Genomic DNA, 21958 nt, shown 5'->3' with positions numbered 1-21958 from the left:
AATTTCAAGAGAAGGTGAATTAGATTCCACCACTTGAAGATCATATTGTTGAGAAACATGTAAAGTGGGAGATATTGTGGCTATCTTTGACTAATATAATCTGCCCTGGTGACACAAGTAATACATTCACTTTGATCATTCAAGTGACCAGGATAGGTATCTCTGAAAAGAGACTCCCAGGTTCAAGCTCAATATAACTGTAAATTATATTTGTGATAAACCATTAAATTTACACATCTTTTTTCCTGTAGGAGGATCTAGAAAACCCACAATGGAAAGTTTGTATCAAATCCCAGAGAATTCGGAAGAACTCAATGGGTAAGATAAACCAAGTTAAAAGTTTCTATTGCATATACATTAGGCAAAATATTAAGCATAAACTGATTCTCCAAACACAAGAATAATTTCATCTAGTACTTGATAATACTGAAACACTGTCTAAAAAAAATCACAGATTTACTTTTAAGTGTTACATAAGGTTAAGTGTTTTTCATCTTTTAAGCCATGTTGGAAAATTAAAGAAAACAAAATATCTTTCAAGCAAATGTCTTTTACTTTCTGCCCCAATATAAGATTAAATTTTGTAATTTATGTATTTCAGATTTCCAGATAATCGAAAAAATGAGACTTAAACCAGCTTTTGACTCAGCAACAAAGCAAGAAGAAATTTATCATGTCACCTTTGTGTTTGATAACTGTCATAGGAGTATGTTACAAATAATACAGATAAAGTTATAATAAAACTATGACTATATTTAGATTGGATTTTGTATTGCAATATACTACTACAAATTTAATCTAAAATTGATGAGAATAAAAAATGTATCTCAAATGCTTAGAACTATCAACAATTATTCATAAAACAAACTATAAATTTTCCTCTTATCCACTATTCCACAAGAAAAGTGTAATTATAGAATCAAATTTGCTTGTGTCTAATGAGAAAATAATTTTATTTTTTCTTTAAAAAATTTTTTTAGAGAGAGTGTGCGAGTGGGGGAGAGGGGCACAGAGAGAGAGAGAATCTCAAGCAGGCCTCCACACTCAGTGCAGACCCCAACAAAGGGCTCGATCTCATGACCCTGGGATCATGACCTGAGCCGCAATCAAGAGTCAGACTTTCAACAGAATGAGCCACCCAGGTACCCAGAGAAAATCATTTTAAACTTAAGGAAATCTATACTGAATAAACATGGGGAAATGTTTATTAAATTTTCAGGAAGAAATTTCAACATAATTGAAAGATTATAATCAATAAAGACTTATATTGATAAGCACTGTTTGAAACAGTGCTTTACTTGTAAAAGAAACATCTATTTCCTCTACTCACACCACTTGTGACACCAAATGCATGAGGTTTTACACACTAAGCAATTTTCTAATTCTCAGCAGATACTGACTGGGTGCCTTACACTTTAACTCAATTCTGACACTAACTGCCAGAAGTTAGCACAGATCCTAGATTAAGGGATCAGTTCTACAAGGATGTTTCCCACCTCAAATGCTAGTCACAAGTCCCAAGGTGTCACTTCTACTTCTGACTGGCTTGGCTACATCCTGGGAATTCCCACAACCCCCTCCTTGACTTCAATAATTTGCTATATCAGCTCACAGAATTCAGAGAAACAGATACTTACGTTGCCAGTTTATTATGAAGAATATAATAAAAGATACAGATAAGGAGCCAACTAGAAGAGATACATTGGCAAGGTATGGGGGAGGGGGTGGAGCTTTCAGCCCTTCCTGGGTACATCAACCCTCCTAGCACCTCTATACATTCACCAACCCAGAAGCTCCCCCAAATCCTTTCAGTTGGGGTTTTTATGGAGTCTTCATAACATAGGTATGATTGATTAAGTCAGTCTCCAGCCCCTCTCCCTCCCCAAAGGTCAGATGATAGGGCTGAAAGTTTCTAAACTCTAATCACATGGTTGGCTTCCCTGGCAACAAGACCCCATCCTTAAGGGCTTTGCAAAAGTCACCTCATTAAACTCTGGTGTAGATGAAAGGGGCTTGTTATAAATAGCAAAAGATGATCCTTTCACCTTTATCATTCCAGAGCTATTTCAGGACCTGGGGACAAAAACCAAATATTGTAACAAAAGATATTCCTTTCACCTTTAACCAAATTTTAATTTATTGTATTACATAAGGAGCTCTGTGCCAGGAATCGGGGACAAAAACCAAATATATGTTTCTTAACACTATGATAACATTACATTGTGTAGAACTATATTTTATGATACTTTTGGCTGATAGGATATAGTTGACCCTTGAACAACACAGGTTTGAACTGTGTAGGTCCACTTATACATGTATGTATTTTTTATATAAATATAGTACAGTACTATGTTTTGTCTTCCTTGTGGTTTTCTTAACACTTTGTTTACTCTGTCATTGTAAGAATACAGTATATAATACATATACAAAATATGTATTAATCAACTGTTTTATGTTATCAGTAAGGCTTCCGGTCAACATTAGGCTATTAGTAGTTAAGTTTTGGGGGAGTCAAAATTATATGTGGATTTTAACTGTGCAGGGAATTGGTGCTCCTAACCCCTACCTTGTTCAAAGATGAACTGCATAATAAAATGTATCCATGTCTATTATAAAAGATTAGGAAAATCCTTCAGTCTTAGGCCTCTCCCCTAATGTGTCTTTACCATAATAAATGTACTGAAACCCATGGTTTTGTAAAAAAAAAAAATTTTAATGTTTTTGAGACAGAGACAGAGTGTGAGCAGGTGACAGAGTGTGAGCAGGTGACAGAGAGAGAGGGAGACACAGAGTCCAAAGCAGGCTCCAGGCTCTGAGCTGTCAGCACAGAGCCTGATGTGGGCCTCGAACTCATGAACTGAGATCATGACCTGAGCCGAAGTCGGACGCTTTATCGACTAAGCCACCCAGGCACCCCAAAAACCCTGGTTTTCTATATAGGAACAAAATCTATAATGTGTTTCCCATCTTACATTATCTGATTATAAATATATGGAATCATACAGAACATATGATATATATAATATGATATATATGATATAATATATGATAAATATGTATATTTATCATATACAACAGGATTGTGTTTCTAATTTTGGGTTGCGGAATGCCTTCCTAATTAAGAAATCAAAGTCAGGTGCAGAATTAACAATGACTACAACATATGTGATTACATTAAAATATTCATACAGTGAAAAGGTCACTAAACAAAATTAAAAGCCCAATGACAGAGCAGAAGAATTTGCAACAACAATCAAAACAACTAATGCCCATAAAACACAAATAATTTATGAAAAAAGATTAATGAAGGAGAAGATGAGGAGGAAGGGGGAAAAAAAGAAAAAGATAATCTAGTAAGAAAAAGGACAGAGCATACCATTGGAATATAAGTTCTTATCATATTAAAATAAATTGTTATAAATATATTTTATGTAAGCTTGATGGTAACCACAAAGCAAAAGCCTATAGTAGTTACACAAAACATAAAGGAATATGAGCATAACACTACAGAAAATCATCAAATCACAAGGAAGAGAGCAAGAGAAGAAAGAAACATAGGAATTACAAAGCAGCCAGAAAACAAGTTTAAAAGTGGCAAAAAGTCCAAGCCATCAATACTTATTTTAAATGTAAATGAACTAAATACTCCAATCAAACGACATCAAGTGGCTCAGTGGATTAAAAAAAGAAAAAAAGACCCAACTATTGTCATCTACAAGAGACTCTCTTCAGCTTTAAAGATACACGAGACTGCAAGTGAAGGGATGGGAAAGCATATTACATAAAAATGGAAACCAAAAGAAAGGTAAGATAGCTTTATTTATATGAGACAAAATAGGCTTTAAGTCAAAGACTGTAATAAGAGGTGAAAGACATTATATAGTAATAAAGGAGACAATCCAACAAGATATAACATTTGTTAATGTTTATGCACCCAACATAGAACCCCTAAATATAGAAAGCAAATATTAACAGACCTAAAGGGAGAAATCGACAGCAATACAATAATAGTAGGGAACTTTAATACTCTCACTGGCATCAATAGATCAAGACAGAAAATCAATAAGGAAACATTGGCCTTAAATGACACATTAGACCAGATGGACTTAGACATATCCAGAACATTTCATCCAAAAGAAACAGAGTACACATGGAACGTTCTCCAGGATAGATCATATATTAGGCCACAAAACACATCTTTAAAAATTTCAGGTTGAGAATATATTGAGCATCCTTTCCACCCACAATGGTATAAAACTAGAAATCAACTACAAGAAGAAAACTGGAAAAATCACAAATATGGGGAGACTAAACAACCTGCTACTGAACCACCAATCGGTCAACAGGCTAATCAAAGAAATTTTAAAAATACCTTGAGACAAATGAAAATGGAAATACAACACACCAAAACTTAAGGGATGCAGTAAAAGCAGTTCTAAAAGGGAATCTCAAAGTGATAAATGCCTATATTAAGAGGGAAAAAAAGATCTCAAATAAAGAACCTAACTTTATACCTCAAGGAACTAGAAAAAGAAATTAAGTCCAAAGTTACTAGAAGGAATGAAGTAACGAAGATCAGAGTGGCAATAAATGAAATACAGACGAAAAAGACAGTAGAAAAGATGAATGAAAATAAGAGCTGTTTTTTTTTAAAAAATAAAATAGACAAACCTTTAGGTAGACTCATCAAGAATAAAGGAAGAGGACTCAAACAAAACTAGAAATGACAGAGTAGATGTTACAATGGAAAACAGAAATACAAAGGATCATAAGAAACCACTGTAAACAATTATACACCAACAAATTGGACAACTTAGAAGACATGGAGAAATACCTAGAAACATACAACCTACCAATACTGAATCATGAAATACAAATTCTGAATAGAGCAGTAGTAGCTACTTAAAAGACTAGTTACTAGTATTTATTACTAGTATTTTACTAGTAATTACTTGTAAGGAGATTGAATCAGTAGTCAAAAACCTCCCAACAAATAAAATCCCAGGACTGATGGCTTCACTGATGATTTCAACACAATAATTTTTTTGAGGATAGAGGGAGAGGGAGAGAGAGAATCTCAAGCAGGTCTCATGCCCAGAATGAACCTGGACGCAGGGCTCAGTCTCATGACCGTGAGATTATGACCTGAGTTGAATCAAGAGTTGGATTCTTAACTGACTGAACCACCCAGGCAAACCTCTACCAAATATTTTTAAAGGAATTAAGATCAATACTTCTCAAACTCTTCCAAAAAATAGAATAGGAGGGAACTAGTTCCTTGTACAAGACCAGCATTAATTACCCTGTTACCAAAACCAAAGACACTAGAAGAAAAGAAAATTACAGACTAATATCCCTTATGAATATAGATGCAAAAATCCTCAACATAGTGACTATAGTTACCAATGCTATATTGTATATTTGAAAGTTTCTAACAGAGATCTTAAAAGTTCTCATCACAAGGGGTAAAACAAATTTGTAAATTTGTGAGGTGATGGATGGTAAATAAACTTACTGTGGTAATCATTTTGCAATATATACATACATATATCAAATCATTATATCATCCCTTAAAATGAATACAATGTTATATGTCAATTATATGTCAGTAAAATTGGAATAAAAATTAAAAAGTTCTTTAAAAAAAGACAAATCACAAACTGGAAGAAAATATTTGAAAAATATGTCTGATAAGGACTAATATCAAAAATATATAAAGAACTCATAACTCATTGAGACAAAGAATGAAATGTAAGAGGCAAAAGATTTGAACGGACATTTCACCAAAGAAGATACATAGCAAATAAGCACATGAAAAGATCCTCAACATCATTAATTATTAGAGAATTGCAAATGGACACCACAACAGATATCATACTACATGCCAAGGAAAATGGCTGCAGTTTAAAAGTCTGACAATTCCAAGTGTTGTAAAGATGTGGAGCAACTAGAACTCTCAAAATCACTAATGGAAATGCAAAATTGTACAGCTGTTTAGTAGTTCCTTATAAATTTAAACCACACCATATGACCCAGCACCCCACTCTGTTATTTACCCAAAAGAAGTGAAAACATAAATCTGTACAAAGACCTATCTGTGAATATTTATAGCAGTTGTATTCATAATGGCCCCAAACTGGAAAGAACCAAAATATCCATCTACTGGGGAGTAAACAAATGGTGGCATATTCTATAAAATGAAATACAGCTCAGCAATAAAATGAAAGCAACTGTTGACACATATAACAAGATGAATTTCAAAAGCATTATGCTAAAAGAAAGAAGCCAATCACAAAAATTGCATTTATATAACATTCTGGAAAAGCCAACACTGCAGAACAAAAATCAGATGGATGATTGCCATGAGCTGAGGGTAGAGGAAGGGAAGTGACTGTAAAAGGATATGAGGGAACTTTGGGGGCTATGGAAATGTTCTGTATCTTGACGTTAGTGGTCATTGTACAACCATATACACTACTCAAATGTAGTGGAGTAGTGTATACATGAGGATACTGTATACATGAGGATGAATTTTACTACATAAATTGTAACTCAATAAATTGGACTTAAAAATAAAAATAAAAAGGAGATGTGGCTATTGAGTAAATTCAGCCTGATCACACTGTTATTTAAATATAGTTGTGTATATTTGTGGTTATGTATATACGTATAAGTGTAGAAAAAGGTCTTAAGTGATTTACACCCAAATGTGAACTGCAATTTTCTCTAGGGAATGGGAAACCAGAATTATTTTATTTTATTTTATTTTTTAAGTTTATGTATTTATTTTGAGACAGAGAGAGAGCAAGCAGGAGCAGGGGAGGGGCAGATAGGGAGAGAAAAAGAATCCCAAGCAGGCTCGGCACTATCAGCACATAGCCCAACACGGGGCTTGAACTCACAAGCCGTGAAATCATGACCTGAGCCAAAGAGTTGGACATTTAACTGACTGAGCCACCCAGGTGCCCCGATTTTATTTTTTATACATCTGTATTGGTTCAATTTTTTCCACATGCAGGACTACATGCTGTGGGTATGTGTTTTAATGACAAAAAACATTGAAGACAAAAAAGGTTCTTCTACTATATGTAAAATGTTTCCTTAACCATTTTCACTAAAAATACACCATCTAATCTCACTCTATTTAAAAAGATCAGCCATGAGAGGGGCGCCTGGGTGGCTCAGTCGGTTAAGCCTCCGACTTCGGCTCAGGTCGTGATCTCGCGGTCTGTGAGTTCGAGCCCCGCGTCGGGCTCTGTGCTGACGGCTCAGAGCCTGGAGCCTGTTTCGGATTCTGTGTCTCCCTCTCTCTCTCTCTGACCCTCCCTCATTCATGCTCTGTCTCTCTCTGTCTCAAAAATAAATAAACGTTAAAAAAATTAAAAAAAAAAAAAAAAAAGATCAGCCATGAGAAAACTTTTTCCTTTCACAAGAACAATTCTGGCTTTGAAGTTCTAAATTCAAATAACAAATATTTATTTTTTTCCTTTGAAGCTTTTTCTGTAACAATAGCCTTTTATGATAGTGTCTTCTTAACTATAAGATCCTTAAAAATGTGTCTGGAAAGTTTTGTGAGAATATTTTTAATCAAAATGCCCACATCTCTACAAATACTTCAGCAAATTAGATCAAACATACACCTCTTGGGAAGGTCAACATAAGCCAGAATATACAATTAAATGCTAAATAGTCACCCTACTATCCCTTCTAATGGAACTAATCAGAAGGTTTCTTTGGCGGTTTCTCCTTAAATTTCAACTGGAGTCACTTTTATTTGTGAAACTGAAAACAAATATGAAAACTAAAGCAAAGTTTTGTGACGACAGATGCAAATCACAATTTGCAGCAAGTGCAAGTCTCTGTAAAAGGCTCTTCCAGACATAGGACGGCAAGGACCACTCCCTGAGAACCTAAGTGTTTACAATGGTCTCACATACCGTTTTAATCAAAATAACAGTGCCTAAAATACAACACTCCATAATGTGCTATAATTACTTTAGCACTCAGTTTCTCCTTTAAAAATTCACTATGATATCATGTTTTTATAGTAAGATTGTCCAAAAATTATTTTTAAAAGTTTATTTATTTTGAGAGACAGAGAGAGTGAGACACACAGAGAGAACATGAACAGGGGAGGGGCAAAGAGAGAGGAAAGAGAGAGAGAATCCCAAACAGGCTCCACACCTCGCATGGAGCCCAACTTAGGGCTTGATCTCACAACTGTAAGATGGTAACCTGAGCCGAAATCAAGTCAGAGGCTCAACCAACTGAGCCACGAAAGCGTTGCATAAGATAAACAGTTTTAATGCCTTCCTACCAAAGTTACTTTGTTCAGTTATTTTTAAAGAAGGTATTACATTATCATTACCACTGGCAGATATTTAACTCTCCTCCATCCACACACACATACCATAAAAATTATAAACTATATTCTGGAGAGTAGTGTGGCCATGTGATTATTATGGGATTTTTATATTTAAAAATTATGATCTAAATTGACTGAAAATCAAAGAAAGAAAAAGACTAAAATGCTGTAGGTTTAATTACTGCCCACTAAAAATTGCTTTTCTTTCCAAACATCTTGCTTTTGTATCTAACATCTCAACCTCTATCTGAAATAACAGTTCATTGTAGAATCATACCTATAAACTTTATGAGATTGCACTTAATTACATTAGGTTATTGTGGCCAAAATTTTGGATTTTGAGTATATATATGTGAATTACCTCAAAATTTCTTTTAACGGTCTCAGTAATTATTTGCTTGGACAATCTAGGATTCACCAGGCTGAGTAAATTTGGCATCAGAGAATAATAAGCTTATCCCCACTTTATAATCCCTAAACTTTTAAACATGTTCTGCATCTGCTGGTGTTCAAAGAAATACAAATTAAAACTACAATGTAATACTAATATTTTGCCTATTACATGATCAAAAATTACCAAGAATAAAAATAACTGGTGTTACAATGGTGAGTAAACAAGGGGGTAGAAATGCAAATTGTAAAAAAAAAAAAAGGAAGAAGAAGAAGAAAAGAAAAAAATCTGAGAGTGATGTGACAGTATGTACCAAAGCTTTTAAAAACTCTGTGACCCTACAATTTCATTTCTAAGGATTTATCTCAGGAAATAATCAGACAAGTGAGAAATGATGAAAGTACAATGCTATTATTGAAGTTACTTTCTCATGCTAGCATAAGAACAAACAAATAATACCTAGGTTCAACCTAAATTCCCAATAATAAATAATGGGTCAAATAATTTATAGTACCTTCATACTAGGTATATTAGTTTTCTATTGCTGCCATAATAAATTACTACAAATATAGCAGCTTAAAACAATACTCATTTATTAACCTCACAGTTCTGAGGGTCAAAAGTCTAGGCTGAGTGGCTGGGTTTTCTGTTTTGGGTCTCAGAAGGCCAAAGTCAAGGTGTTTGCTGAGCTGGGCTCCTTATCTGCCAGGTTGTTGGCAGAATTCAATCCCTTGCAGCTGTAGGACTGAGGTCTCTGTTTCCGTGCCGGCTGTCAGCCAAGGGCCACCCTCAGCAACTGAGGCAACCAATGTTCCTTCCTATAGCTGCCTCATAGGGGAAGGGGGAGGGGCGGGTGTGGTACATAATGCTACTCTACCATACCATGGAACAAAATATAATAACTAAAAATGATGAATGTAGAGTTGATATTTGGCTTGGCTGCCCCCAAATATAAGCCAGTTATGAAAATACTGAAATGTTCAGCCAAATGTTTCTGTTAGCTGCAGTTCCGTATGACTGCCCTGGGTCCTTCTATCCAGTTCCTAGATACTCTGCCAGCCCCTCCTCTAGGATGACCACAGCCCCACCTCCTGATCTAGCAATTAAAGGACTGATGCCTGCCATAGTCGTAAACCTTTGGGCTACAGTCTGTCCTTTCATTGCTTGGTGTCCATGAAACAGTAATCATTAATAATTTTTAATGTCACCCTTGGATTTGGCTGTATATTTAATGGCAGAAAAGAAAGATATTACAATACCATGAAGTGAGGAAAGAAGACCTATTTATTTAGAATGAATAGATATATAGATACATTGATGATAGATTTGATGATAGATAGATACACATATATACATGTACATTTGTATTGGCTTGTTATGAGTCAATAAACAAGATGGATTGTTATAAAAACTTGAAGGAAATAAAAGAGGAAGTAATATTTGAACTGAGAGGTGCAGGATGAGAAAACTATGGCAGTTTGAAAAGCCAAAAGCAGCAGCAGTCTAGCAGACAGAAGAGCAATACAAAGGCTCTGAGGCAAGAAAAACCCGACATGTCTGTGGAATACAAACGAGAATGGTGTGATTGCACTAGAATGAGTGGGAGACAGTGGCACCAGATGAAGTTAAAGTGAAATAGGCAGGTACCAGATTATATAAGTATCCTTAGATGAGGGTAAAGAATTCAGATTTTATTTTAAATACCAATGGGAAATCATTCAAAACTTTTATTTTTTTAATCTTTTAAAAAAAATTTAATGTTTGTTTTCAAGAGAGAGAGAGAACAAGTTGGGGAGGGGCAGAGAGGGAGGGAGAGAGATTTTCTGAAGCAGACAGACTCTGTCAGCACAGAGCCTGACATGGGGCTCAGACCCACGAACCATGAGACCATGATGCTGAGTTGAAGTTGGATGCTCAACCCACCGAGCCACCCAGGTGCCCCCATTCAAAGCTTTTAAACATGGAAGAGATGTGTTTCTGAAAGTGTTAAAACACAACTTGGCTGTGGAGTAGAGAAGAGAATATAAGAGGGCAAAAGTTGTATCTTGGAGACCTGTTAGGAGGTACTGCAGTAATCCAGGCAAGAGACAGATGAGAATCCTTAAGAATAACAGGGTGTCAATAAGATGGACAAAAGCAAATGGTTTAAGACTTATTTTTAGGATGCAGTCTGCTGATTCTACAAAATGCTGATAAGAGTGGTTGAGATGATGAGAAACAGGGGAAAAATCAAAATGGACCCTAGAGTTTTTCCCTGAGCAATGTGATGATTGGTAGTACATTTACTAAGATGGGAAAGGCCATAGAAAGATCAAAGTTTGAGGGTGACATCAAGAGCTCTATTTTTTTTAATGTTTATTTATTTTTGAGAGAGAGAGAGAGAGTGCAAGCAGGGGAAGGGCAGAGAGAGGGAGACAGAGGATCCGAAGCAGGTTCTGTGCTGACAGCAGTGTGACAGATGTGGGGCTCAAACTCAAGAACCCTGAAACCATGACCTGAGCTGAAGTCGGACACTCAGCTGACTGAGCCACCCGGGTGCCCCATGAACTCTATTTTAGACACAAGTTTGAGATGCTTATTAAACCTCCTATCGAAGTCAAACAGACATCAAAGTGTAGAACTGAGAAGAGGTCAGGCTATAGATAACAGTTTTGAAGTCAACAGAATATGGATGCTGGTTAAAGAAGAATGGACAGAATGGAACATAGTCAATTCAAAATTTAGGGACAGTGAGTTTGAGTATTGGAAAAGGAAATCAATCATGTTAACATAAAGCCCTTTTTGATAAGGTATCAAAAAGAAGAAATTATAATTACATGTTCATGATTCATCAAAAAGTACATGTGTTATTAAATGCATGTATTTAGGACTAAAGCTTAGAGAAGAATTTCTTTTTAAGTAACAATTGGAGAAAAACAATTTCATTCCCTGAGAGAAATATAAACCTGAAGTGTCTAACTTCTTACCAGCAAGTCACTTATTTATGAATAGAAATAGCAAAATCAAGTCAACAAACACTCGCTATGAGCCCAACATTGCCCATCCGGTGTTCTGCCATGGGATATGGTAGAAGCCAAAAATTTTGACAAATTTCTAAGTAGCAGATAATGAATCCGTAATGCCCTTATTTCTGAAAACACTGCCATGTCTTGTTTGAACATGTACGTACTACAAATGTTGAATACACAAACTCATATTAAGTGTTTAAAAATGAAATGCAGTTAGTTCAATCTGACAGATGATATAATGATTCAGTAAGTTGGGGTTTTTTTCTCTGATTTTCAGTAGATATTGACATTAGTAGGAGAGATTTTCAAAATTTAAATTGTTGGGCAACTTTGCAAGTCAATTTTAAGTATACCTCTAACCAAAGTTATCTTTTGAAGCTCACTTTGAAGAAATATAATGATCAAGGTGTCCTAGGTGGCTCAGTCCGTTGATTTTGGCTCTTGATTTTGGCTCTTGATTTTGGCTCAGGTCATCATCCCAGGGTTGTGGGATTGAGCCCTGTGTCTGGCTCCATGCTAAGCGTGGAGCCTACTTAAGATTCTCTCTCTCTCCCTCTGCCCCTCTCCACCATTTGCACTCTTTCTAAAATAAAATCTAAAAATAGAGAAATATAGTGATCATACATATTGTATCACTGCAGAAGATAAACTGAGGGGCACCTGGGTGACTCAGTTGGCTGAGCGTCTGACTCTTGATTTCAGCTCCGGTCATGATTCCAGGGTCATGGGATCGAGCCCTGGCATCAGGCTCTGTGCTGAGCATAGAGCCCTCTTAAGATTTTTTTTTTCCTCTCTCCTGCCCCTCTCCCTTGCTTGTGCTCTCTCAAATGAATACATAAAATAAAATAAAATAAAATAAAATAAAATAAAATAAAATAAAATATATATTTATATAAAAATGATATATTTATATAAATAATGTATATGTTTATATAAAAACATTTGTTGGCTTAAGATAATATTTAACATATCTGTACATAAAATTAATTTTACATAAATCCAATACATGTGATAGTGTTCAGATATTTAAGCTAATTTATTGAGCATCTTTCATGCCAAACAATGTGTTAAATATGTAAAACACATAAGATACCATTCCTATTTCCAAAAAAGATTAAGAATTTGTACCAGTTTCCTGATAATCAAAATTTGAATTTGGTTATAAGTTACATTAATATAGGTCAAGAAATCATGCGATAAAATATGAGAAAATGTGTTTATTTCCTTTACTATTATAAAAATATTTCTTGAGCAATACATTTTAAGGCATCCAACATCATGACTTTTCATAATGACGTATTTCCAAAACCCAAATCTTAAACTGTAACTCTATTTCTTATAGAAAATATTATAATTTTAGCACACTAACGCATAGATAGGATGAACAACGCTATGAGGCAGGACAGCATAAAAGTTAATAGTATGGATTCCATCCAGGACCAGACTACTTGCTTTCATATCCTACCTCTGCTACTTCCTAGCTGTGTGACTTTAGACAAGTTACTTAACCTTCCTGTACCTAATTTCCTTATCTTTAACACAGAGATAACTGACATGTAAAAAACTTGCAATTCAACAACAAAAAGAGAAATAGCCCAATTTAAAATTGGAAAATGATTTGACTAGATCTTTCTCTGAAGATTTATAAATAGCCAATAGCACATATAATGATGCTCACTATCAGTCATTAGGAAAATGCACATCAAAACCACAGTGAGTTACCACTTCATACCCACTCTATGGCTATCTTCAAAACAGGATGGACAATAACAAGTATTGGAAGAATGTAGAAAAATTGGAACACGTGTACATTGCTGGTAGAATTTTTTTTAAAAAATGGCAGTTGCTTTGGAAAACACTTTGGCAGTTCCCCAAGAAGTTAAACATAGAGTTGCTTTATGACCCAGCAATTTCACTCCAAAACAACTGAAAACAAATGTCCAAACTTGTACAAATGTTTCAAAACAAAAACTTGTACACAAATGTTTCAAGTAGCACTATTTGTAATAGCCAAAGAGCACAACAATCCAAATGTCCATAAGCTGATGAAGGGATAAACAAAATGTGGTATTTCATACAGTAGATATTATTCAGCAATAAAAAGTAATGAAATGCTGATACATTTACAACACGGATGAACTCTGAAAACATTATGCTACACGGAAGTAGTAGATGCAAAATCCCACGTATTGTACGAGTCTGTCTATAGGGAATGCCCAGAATCGGCAAAAATACAGAAGCAGAAAGTACATTCGTGGTCTCCTGGGACTGGGGACTTCAGTGGAAATAGAGAGTTACTCCTAATTTGATGTGGGATTCTTTGTTCTGAAATCACTTAGCAGTACTGATTGCACACCTCTGTGCATATACTAAAACATACACTAAACATACACTAAAACGACTGACTTGTACATATTTTAAAAGCGTATGTTTTATGGCATGTGAATTATATCTCAATAAAGCTGTTATTTGTTAAAGCAACAATAAAAAAAGAATATAGGACAATGATAGCACTTACTTCACGGGTGTTACCAAGATTAAAAGAGTTAATATTTGTAAAATGCTTAAATAAAAAACACTTGACCCATAGTAAGTGCTATAGAAGTGACAAGAGAATTCTCATCAAGGTAAAAGTGCATGTTTTTTTTGTTTTTTTTTTTTTATTTTTTTTTTTCAACGTTTATTTATTTTTGGGACAGAGAGAGACAGAGTATGAACGGGGGAGGGGCAGAGAGAGAGGGAGACACAGAATCGGAAACAGGCTCCAGGCTCCGAGCCATCAGCCCAGAGCCCGACGCGGGGCTCGAACTCACGGACTGCGAGATCGTGACCTGGCTGAAGTCGGACGCTCAACCGACTGCGCCACCCAGGCGCCCCAAAGTGCATGTTTTTGATACACATCCCTCCCCACATTCCAAACTCATTGCATTAATAAAATAAATATAAAAGTAATTTGTAATATGTACAACCAATAAAACATTAATATCTAGAATGTAATAGATTGCACAAATAGGAAAAAGCAACACAGAAATGGCCAAAGTATAAGAGCAGACAGTTCATAGGCTAAGAGCTCCAAAGAGTCAAGAAAAATATGAGAATATAATCAACCTTACAGTTAATTAGGAAAATACATAGTAAAACAAACAAACAAACAAACAACAAGATACATTTTATACACATCCAATTTGGCAAAAAATACAAAATTCTAATAACCCCAAGTGTTGGTGAGAATGTGGAGAAGTGGAATGAACCTTTGAGAGCAAGTGGGTGTTATCTAGTAAAGTTGAAGACAGTTAAACCCCCCATGAATCACAGAGCACATACTCTAAAGAAACTTTCCCATATATTCGTAACAAGACAGAATTTTTATTGCATCTCTGTTTATGGTAACAAAAAGGCTGGAGATATCCATTATTATGAGAATACATATATTGTGGCATTCATACAATGGAAACCACACACCAGAGCTAATGAAAGAAGTAGTAGTACTATGACCGTCAACATGGGCAAATCTCCAAAAACATAATTTGTACAAAAATAAACGCCTCAGAAAGGTGTATACATCATAACATTTTAACAAAACTTAAAAATGTAAAACAATGCTGTACACTTTACACATGTATGCTGTATATGTGTGTGTTTGTGTGTATGGTTAAAGATCAAAAGTAAAATGAGGATAATTAACAATTTCGACAGAGTGATTACTTTTTTTAAAATCATTTTGCTGTTTATACCATAGTCACATTTAAATTGGCAGAACAGCTCCCATGATGGACAGGACAGAGCCCGGTCATGCAAGGAAAGACTGGGAAGGTTTTCATAAAGCTTGAGGAGAGAAGTACCAGAACACAAGGATACGGCAGCAATCTCACACAGCAGTGCGGAGGGGAGTGAGGGGGCAGGAACCAAGGGTCTTCCAGCAATGGTTGGCCTACACATGTTGGCTTGAGGCCACTTCTCTTTCCTGAGGGGAATTTCCTAATATTCTCAGTAAGCAGATCTCTTGTATCACAGAGGTAAATGGAGTAAATGTCACTTGTGCAGAATAAGCCCTACAAGTTCCTGGGCAGGGTTTACAAACCTCACGTGATAAATGGTTGCTGAATTATGATTCTGCAGAGGTACTCCCAGAACTGAACGTCAAGGGAAATTTTACAAACAGTGAAATTCTTAGGCCAAAAAATAGCCACACGTACAGAACCTACATACCGTGAATTAAAATGGTGCCGTGTTAGGGTTTCTGAAAGAGCCAGAGCAGGAAAGATTACTCAAGAAGATCCTCGTCCTTCTCTTCAGCCAAAGATCAGCAGCCTCCATCACCTCTCCAGCTGCCTTCTGTTGCTCCAAGTCCTTCTCCAACTTTTCCTTGAGAATCTTTTTCTTCCCCTGTGTTTTCTTGAACCCATAGAACTCTTCTTGTTCTCTCTCATCCAGCTCTGTAATGATATAGGCAAGGGTACCTTCATTCTGGGGAATGATGACACATTCAGTGGCATTTACACACCTGTTGGTTATCCTAATGGCTTTGTTCAGGGGCACTTGGCTGGCTTAGTCGGTTAAGCATCCGGCGTCAGCTCAGGTCATGATCTCATCGTTCACGGGTTCAAGCCTCGCATTGGGCTCTGTGCTGACAGCTCAGAGGCTGGAGCCTGCTTCGGATTCTGTCTGCCTCTCTCTCTGCCCCTCCCTACTCATGCTCTGTCTCTCAAAAATAAATAAACGTTAAACAAAATTTTTTTTAAAGTTTCAAAGTAACAAAGGAAGTCTGCACCGAAGCTACTCCTTCCACCAGTACTTCCACTGCTTTGGCTTAATTCCTCTTTAATTTAGCTGGTTGTGCCCCTGCCTCTGGCTAAACCAGTCAGTTCACAACTGTCAGTTCCTTGGGGGGATACTCAAATACTGGCAGAGTAACACCAGCTGCAGAGTTATCTTTCTTCTCTGGAAGCTTCACTTGGGCTTTGTTACCTTGTAGATAACTGTGGCGCAGAGGTCCCTTGCGATGAACTTGGCCTCAGCAAACGAAAAGGCAGCTTCTCTCATCACTTCAGCCATCTACATGTTAGTCTCTATTATCTTCTTCAGGATCTATCGAAGTGAAAGAGTTAAGACATCAGATTTTTTCTTCAGGAGGTTTCAGCCTGTCTGAAGCACTCATGATGGGCTGTGCCATTTGAGAGGGAAAGATTTCAATTCGGTCTTTGCCCAGCTGGACGGCCAGATATTGATAGTTCTGCTGCAACAGCCCCAGTCAGTCTCCTTCTACCTGAGTCAGCAGGTAGTGTCAGAACAGTACTTACTCTTAGGGAGGAAAGAAGGAAACTAGAATCAGGGAGGGACAGCAATTACATCTGTAATGTTGTATTTCTTTAAAAATGAAGTAATTGAGGGGTGCCAGGGTGGCTCAGTTGGTTTAGCATACAACTCTTGATTTCAGCTCAGGTCAGGATCTTACGGTCATGAGATCCAGCCCCATGTGGGGCTCTGTGCTGACAGCTTGGAGCCTGCTTGGGATTCTCTCTCTCCCCTCAATCTGCCCCTCCCCCTCCTTAGGTTTTCTCTATCCCAAAAATAAATAAATATTTAGAAAATGAAGTAACTGAAATAAACATAATAATATAAAGATTTGATAAAGGTAAGTGTGGGGAACACAGGTATATATTATATTTTCCAAACTTATCTACCTAATAAAGAATAACTTTTAAGAAGTAAGATTTTAAAAAATTCATGCCTTCCAGTCCCCAATCAAAAAGGTCTTTTTTCAAACAAATGCACTACTTTTTCTAATTTTTTTCTTGATATTTCATTTGTTTGTGGTTTAAATTCTTCCCTAATAGCCTAATGACTAAGTACCTTTGGTTGTAATTAAATAACTATTTAATTAAGAGATCATTTTAAACACTTTTATAAAGGATAATTTACCATACAAATTATTACAAATTTGCATTAAATTTCCTTTCATACACTAAATTTTTATTATGAATGTATACTCCAATTCCTTTTCCATTTCTGCAGAATATTTTTTTAAGATTTTTTTTCCAAATTTTTATTTATTTATTTTTGAGAGAGAGAAGAGAATAAGTAGGGGAGGGGCCAAGACAGAGGGAGACAGAATCCCAAGCAGGTTCTGCACCATTGGCACAGAGCCCCATGCAGGGCTCAAACTCACAAACTGTGAGATCATGACCTGAGCTGATCCACAACAGATGATTAACCTACTGAGCTACCCAGGCGCCCCCTGCAGAATATTTTTTTTAACAGCATAGACATTTTTTAATACTGTTAAATTATTCAAGGAAGAAATTGCTCCAGTTTTGACATCAGTTTTTAATCACAATTTATTCAACTTAGATTAACCTACCCTTTTAAAAAGGTGTTATTGCTATGATTGACTTCTCATATATATCCTTAAATCTGTGGCCTTTTTGTTAGACATAAATAAGAAAAAGGAGTCTTCATTCTTCCTTTACCCCAGTAACCTACCAGAAGCGATTTATGTCGAAAAGCTTAGGAATAATTAAATTTCCAAGCAAAAATTTAAGGACAAATATAAGCTTCAGAATTTAGTACAGTACCTTAGTTAACAAAACAAATGGAATGCAATTAAGAAAATCATGGTCACTCTTATAACATGTACAGGATGAATAGAAGCTCTCCTTTTTTCAAAACATCCAGATTAACAAGTTTTTTTTTTTTCTTATGGCTATCTGGTTAGTTGAAAAACACTAGGGAGATTGTTTTGTGAGAACACTAAAATTGGCATTGTGTACATATTTTTTAATAGGCCACATAATCTCTACTCTTAAGAAGTATACATAGGAGTGAGGAGTAAAGATTCCATAAGAAATAGTTTGGAAACAATTGTAATGCAGAACATTAACAAATTATTTGACTCCAGCATCTTATTTCTTTTTTTTTAATTTTTTTTAATGTTTACTTATTTCTGAGATAGAGAGAGAGAGAGAGAGAGCGCGCGCATGAGTGGGGGAGGGGTAGAGAGAGGGGGACACAGAATCAGAAGCAGTCTCCAGGCTCTGAGCTGTCAGCACAGAGCCCGACGCGGGGCTGGAACCCACAAACCGTGAGATCATGACCGTCGCTCAACCGACTGAGCCACCCAGGCACCCCTCGAGCATCTTATTTCTAATATCTGGTTCAGACTGCAAGAAAATGACACATCATTGGTTTTGGCGTCCCAGTCTTGTGATTTTCTTATGGTTTTTCTTCAACAGCTATATTCTTTTAAGGTTAGATTTGTTTATTTAATGTACACTATGTGTCACATAATGTTATAAGCATGTTAGAAATAATAATTGATTTATATCATAATGTTAGGGTAAAAAAATGCAGCAATAAGAAATCACTCCAAATCTCAGTGGCTCATAACAACGTGTATGTCTCACTTATATGTTGACTTTGACCGTGGCTCTCCTTCATGCTCTCTTTACTCCAGGATGCAGGCTGAAGAAACCCCTGTCGGAGACATCATTCTCACAGAAGAGAAGAGAGAGAGAATGGTGAAAATATATGATGGATCTTAAAGTTTCTGCTTATAAGTTGTATACATCACTTAAGCTCACATTTCAGAGGCCAAAAAACAAAAGCTATTTGGCCAAGTCAACAATGGAGCAGTGATGGGTAATCCTCCCAGATGGAGGAGCCAATGAAGATTTTGAAAATGCTACAAGGTACCATCATCATATCAGCTATATTAGGACAGATTTATTATTATCCCCATAGTATAATTGAAGTCACTGAGGCATTAGGATATTAAGTAACCTGATGAAGGCCACACAGCTAATAAGTGAAAGAGCCAGGATTTGTCACCCAGGCGATTTGTGCTCTTCACAACTATAGTACACTGATTCCTTAGGTGCTTGAACTATTATTTTCACCTCTTCATCAAAATTCCAAAATTTATTCACACAGAAATATTTGACAGGTACAAGTTTAAATAGAAACTCTACCAAAGGGATTTGCATGTTAGGGCAATAAAGCCTTAAGATAAAAGTGCAAAGTTCAGATAGCTGGATTTCAGAAGCTTAGTGGAGAAGGCAGCCTTTCCAATGCCTCTGAAAGCACATCTAATAACCAGCTCCTTATTCTGTGTATATACAGTCACTTAACTGCTCTGCTTGAAGTCTATGCTCAAATATCACCTATTCAGAGAGGCCTTTCCTCAAAATCCTATTTTTAAAACCACCCGTGCATCATTATCACTACAATAGCTACTTCTTTTATTCTTTATCCCTTTCCCCTGATTTATTTTCCTTCCTAGAATACTGCCTAATTATATCTTATGCAGTTACTTGTTTATTTCCTTATTATTTGTTTCTATCACTATTATGACTTAATTAAATTAACATTTGTTAAATAGAGCACAAGATGCCAGATGGTGAGCAATAAAGGGCCACAAGAGAAATTAAAATAGAGAAGTTTATTACTGACAGGTCCTAGAGGAAGTACACAGAATGCTTTGAGGGACCACATGGGGGGAGGTTGAGGCAGAGTGCAGTCAGAGACAGGCAGGACCTAGGGCACGTGCCTTTTAAATTAGGGTCCACACAGAATACTTTGGGATTCCCAGACTAAGACTGGGTTGGCCAATTCAAACCAAAAGGGCTTTGTAAGCCCCATAAATGGCACACAAAGGTAAGGCCCTGGCTGGTGGGGAAGACTATTTATTCTAAGGGCTACTGGGGAAGCTATAGAAGGAACTTACAATTACTTATGACTCTGCTACCAAGAGCTTGTGCTTACATGAGGGTGTGTCCTTTTAAAACATTCCCAGACTGGCTGGCCAAACAAAATGGATGCCAAGGCAGCCATATCATGGGGTAGCTTAGCTAAACTCTCAAATCCACTAATTCATAAGCTCTATGAGGGAGTGAACACTGTGTGTCTTATCACTGTTGTAATCACAGCACCAAGACAGGAACTGGCATATGGTAGGTTCTTAATAAATAGTTGCTGAATGAGTAGATGAATAAATGTATGAGAGAATAAATGAATAAACTCAGTGTTTGCTACTCATAAAAGTGGAGTAAGACTAGCTACAGAAGAGACAGTGGAGTAAAGCCCAAAGGACCAGAGCAAGACATTCTTCTTGTCATTAAGAACAATAACTTTTATTGAATTCTAGCTGTGTGTCAAATGCCATGACTACAAAGAGATATAAAATAAAGATCCATCCCTGAGGTTCACAATGTAATTAATAAAATAGAATATACTTATGAAGAAATGAATACGAATAGAAGGTAATAATTTAATGATTAGTAAAATATTTCAAGTGATACAAGATGTTTCAACTTCATGAAAATAGGTGTGTGGGCATAAATATATGTATATATGAGAAATTTTTGTGATTTTCACACATAAGTGCATATAGTGAAAAAAAAGTCATAGCAGACTTGTCATGAACAAAGGGATCTGGCAGTAATTTATTGTGCTTTATAGCACGTCACTCAAGAGCTTTCAAAAGAAAAAGAAATCTGGTCTCCCAAAAATGTATCAAAGCAATGTCTAGCATACAATAGTAAATTATTAGACATGAATAATTAAGAAACTATGACCCATAACCAAGAAAAATAGCAAGCCATAGACACAGACCTGAGATGATCCAGAGGTTAGTATCAGCAGACATGGACTTTACAGATTTGTTCATAGGCTTAAAGGAAAGATGATCATAATAAGTAAACATATGAGGAATCTCAGCAGAGAAATAGAAACTATTAAGAAAGAACTTAATGGAAGTCGTAGAAATGAAAATTATGCTGACACTTTTATAAATTATTGGATGGGTTTAACAGGATATTGGAGATTGCAGGATAAAGCTATAGTGAACTTGAAGGCAAATCAAAAGAAATTATCCAATAGATCAGAGAGAAAAATGATTTAAATAAATAATGGACACTCAGTTACCTGTAGAATAATATAAAATGGTCTAAGATGGATAGTGTCACTAGAGTCCCTGGAGAGGAGAGGAGATGGAGTGGAAAGATAAGGCAGATATATATATTTCTTAAAAAGTAATGGTCAAAAATTTCCAAATGTTTTGGAAAACATTAACTTAAAGATCCAACAAGTTCAGTGAACTCCAAACAAAATAAATTCAAAGGGGAAAAAGCTGGGTACATCAAAGTCAAATTGCTGACAACCAAAGTTAGACAGTATATCTAAAAGTACCCAGGAAAA

General features: G+C 36.1%; 1 protein-coding gene and 1 pseudogene across 1 annotated transcript in view; one reads left to right on the top strand and one right to left on the bottom strand.

Annotated features, from left to right (window-relative positions):
* TTC29 (tetratricopeptide repeat domain 29) overlaps positions 1-632 on the top strand; it is a 236176-nt gene extending 235544 nt beyond the window's left edge. The window contains exons 10-11 of the mRNA XM_047090368.1: positions 252-318; positions 602-632. Coding sequence (XP_046946324.1) covers positions 252-318; positions 602-632 — 98 coding nt within the window. The remainder of the gene's footprint in view (positions 1-251; positions 319-601) is intronic.
* A 15396-nt stretch (positions 633-16028) lies between these two features.
* LOC124521151 (V-type proton ATPase subunit D-like) overlaps positions 16029-21958 on the bottom strand; it is a 30627-nt pseudogene continuing 24697 nt past the window's right edge.

The sequence above is a fragment of the Lynx rufus genome, unplaced genomic scaffold (assembly GCF_022079265.1).
Source record: "Lynx rufus isolate CCGP_SWC_20201006 ecotype Redwood Valley unplaced genomic scaffold, mLynRuf1.p SCAF_3, whole genome shotgun sequence".
Lineage (NCBI taxonomy): Eukaryota > Metazoa > Chordata > Mammalia > Carnivora > Felidae > Lynx > Lynx rufus.
Note: the sequence above shows the minus strand (reverse complement) of the source record. Positions and strands in the feature narration are given on the sequence as shown.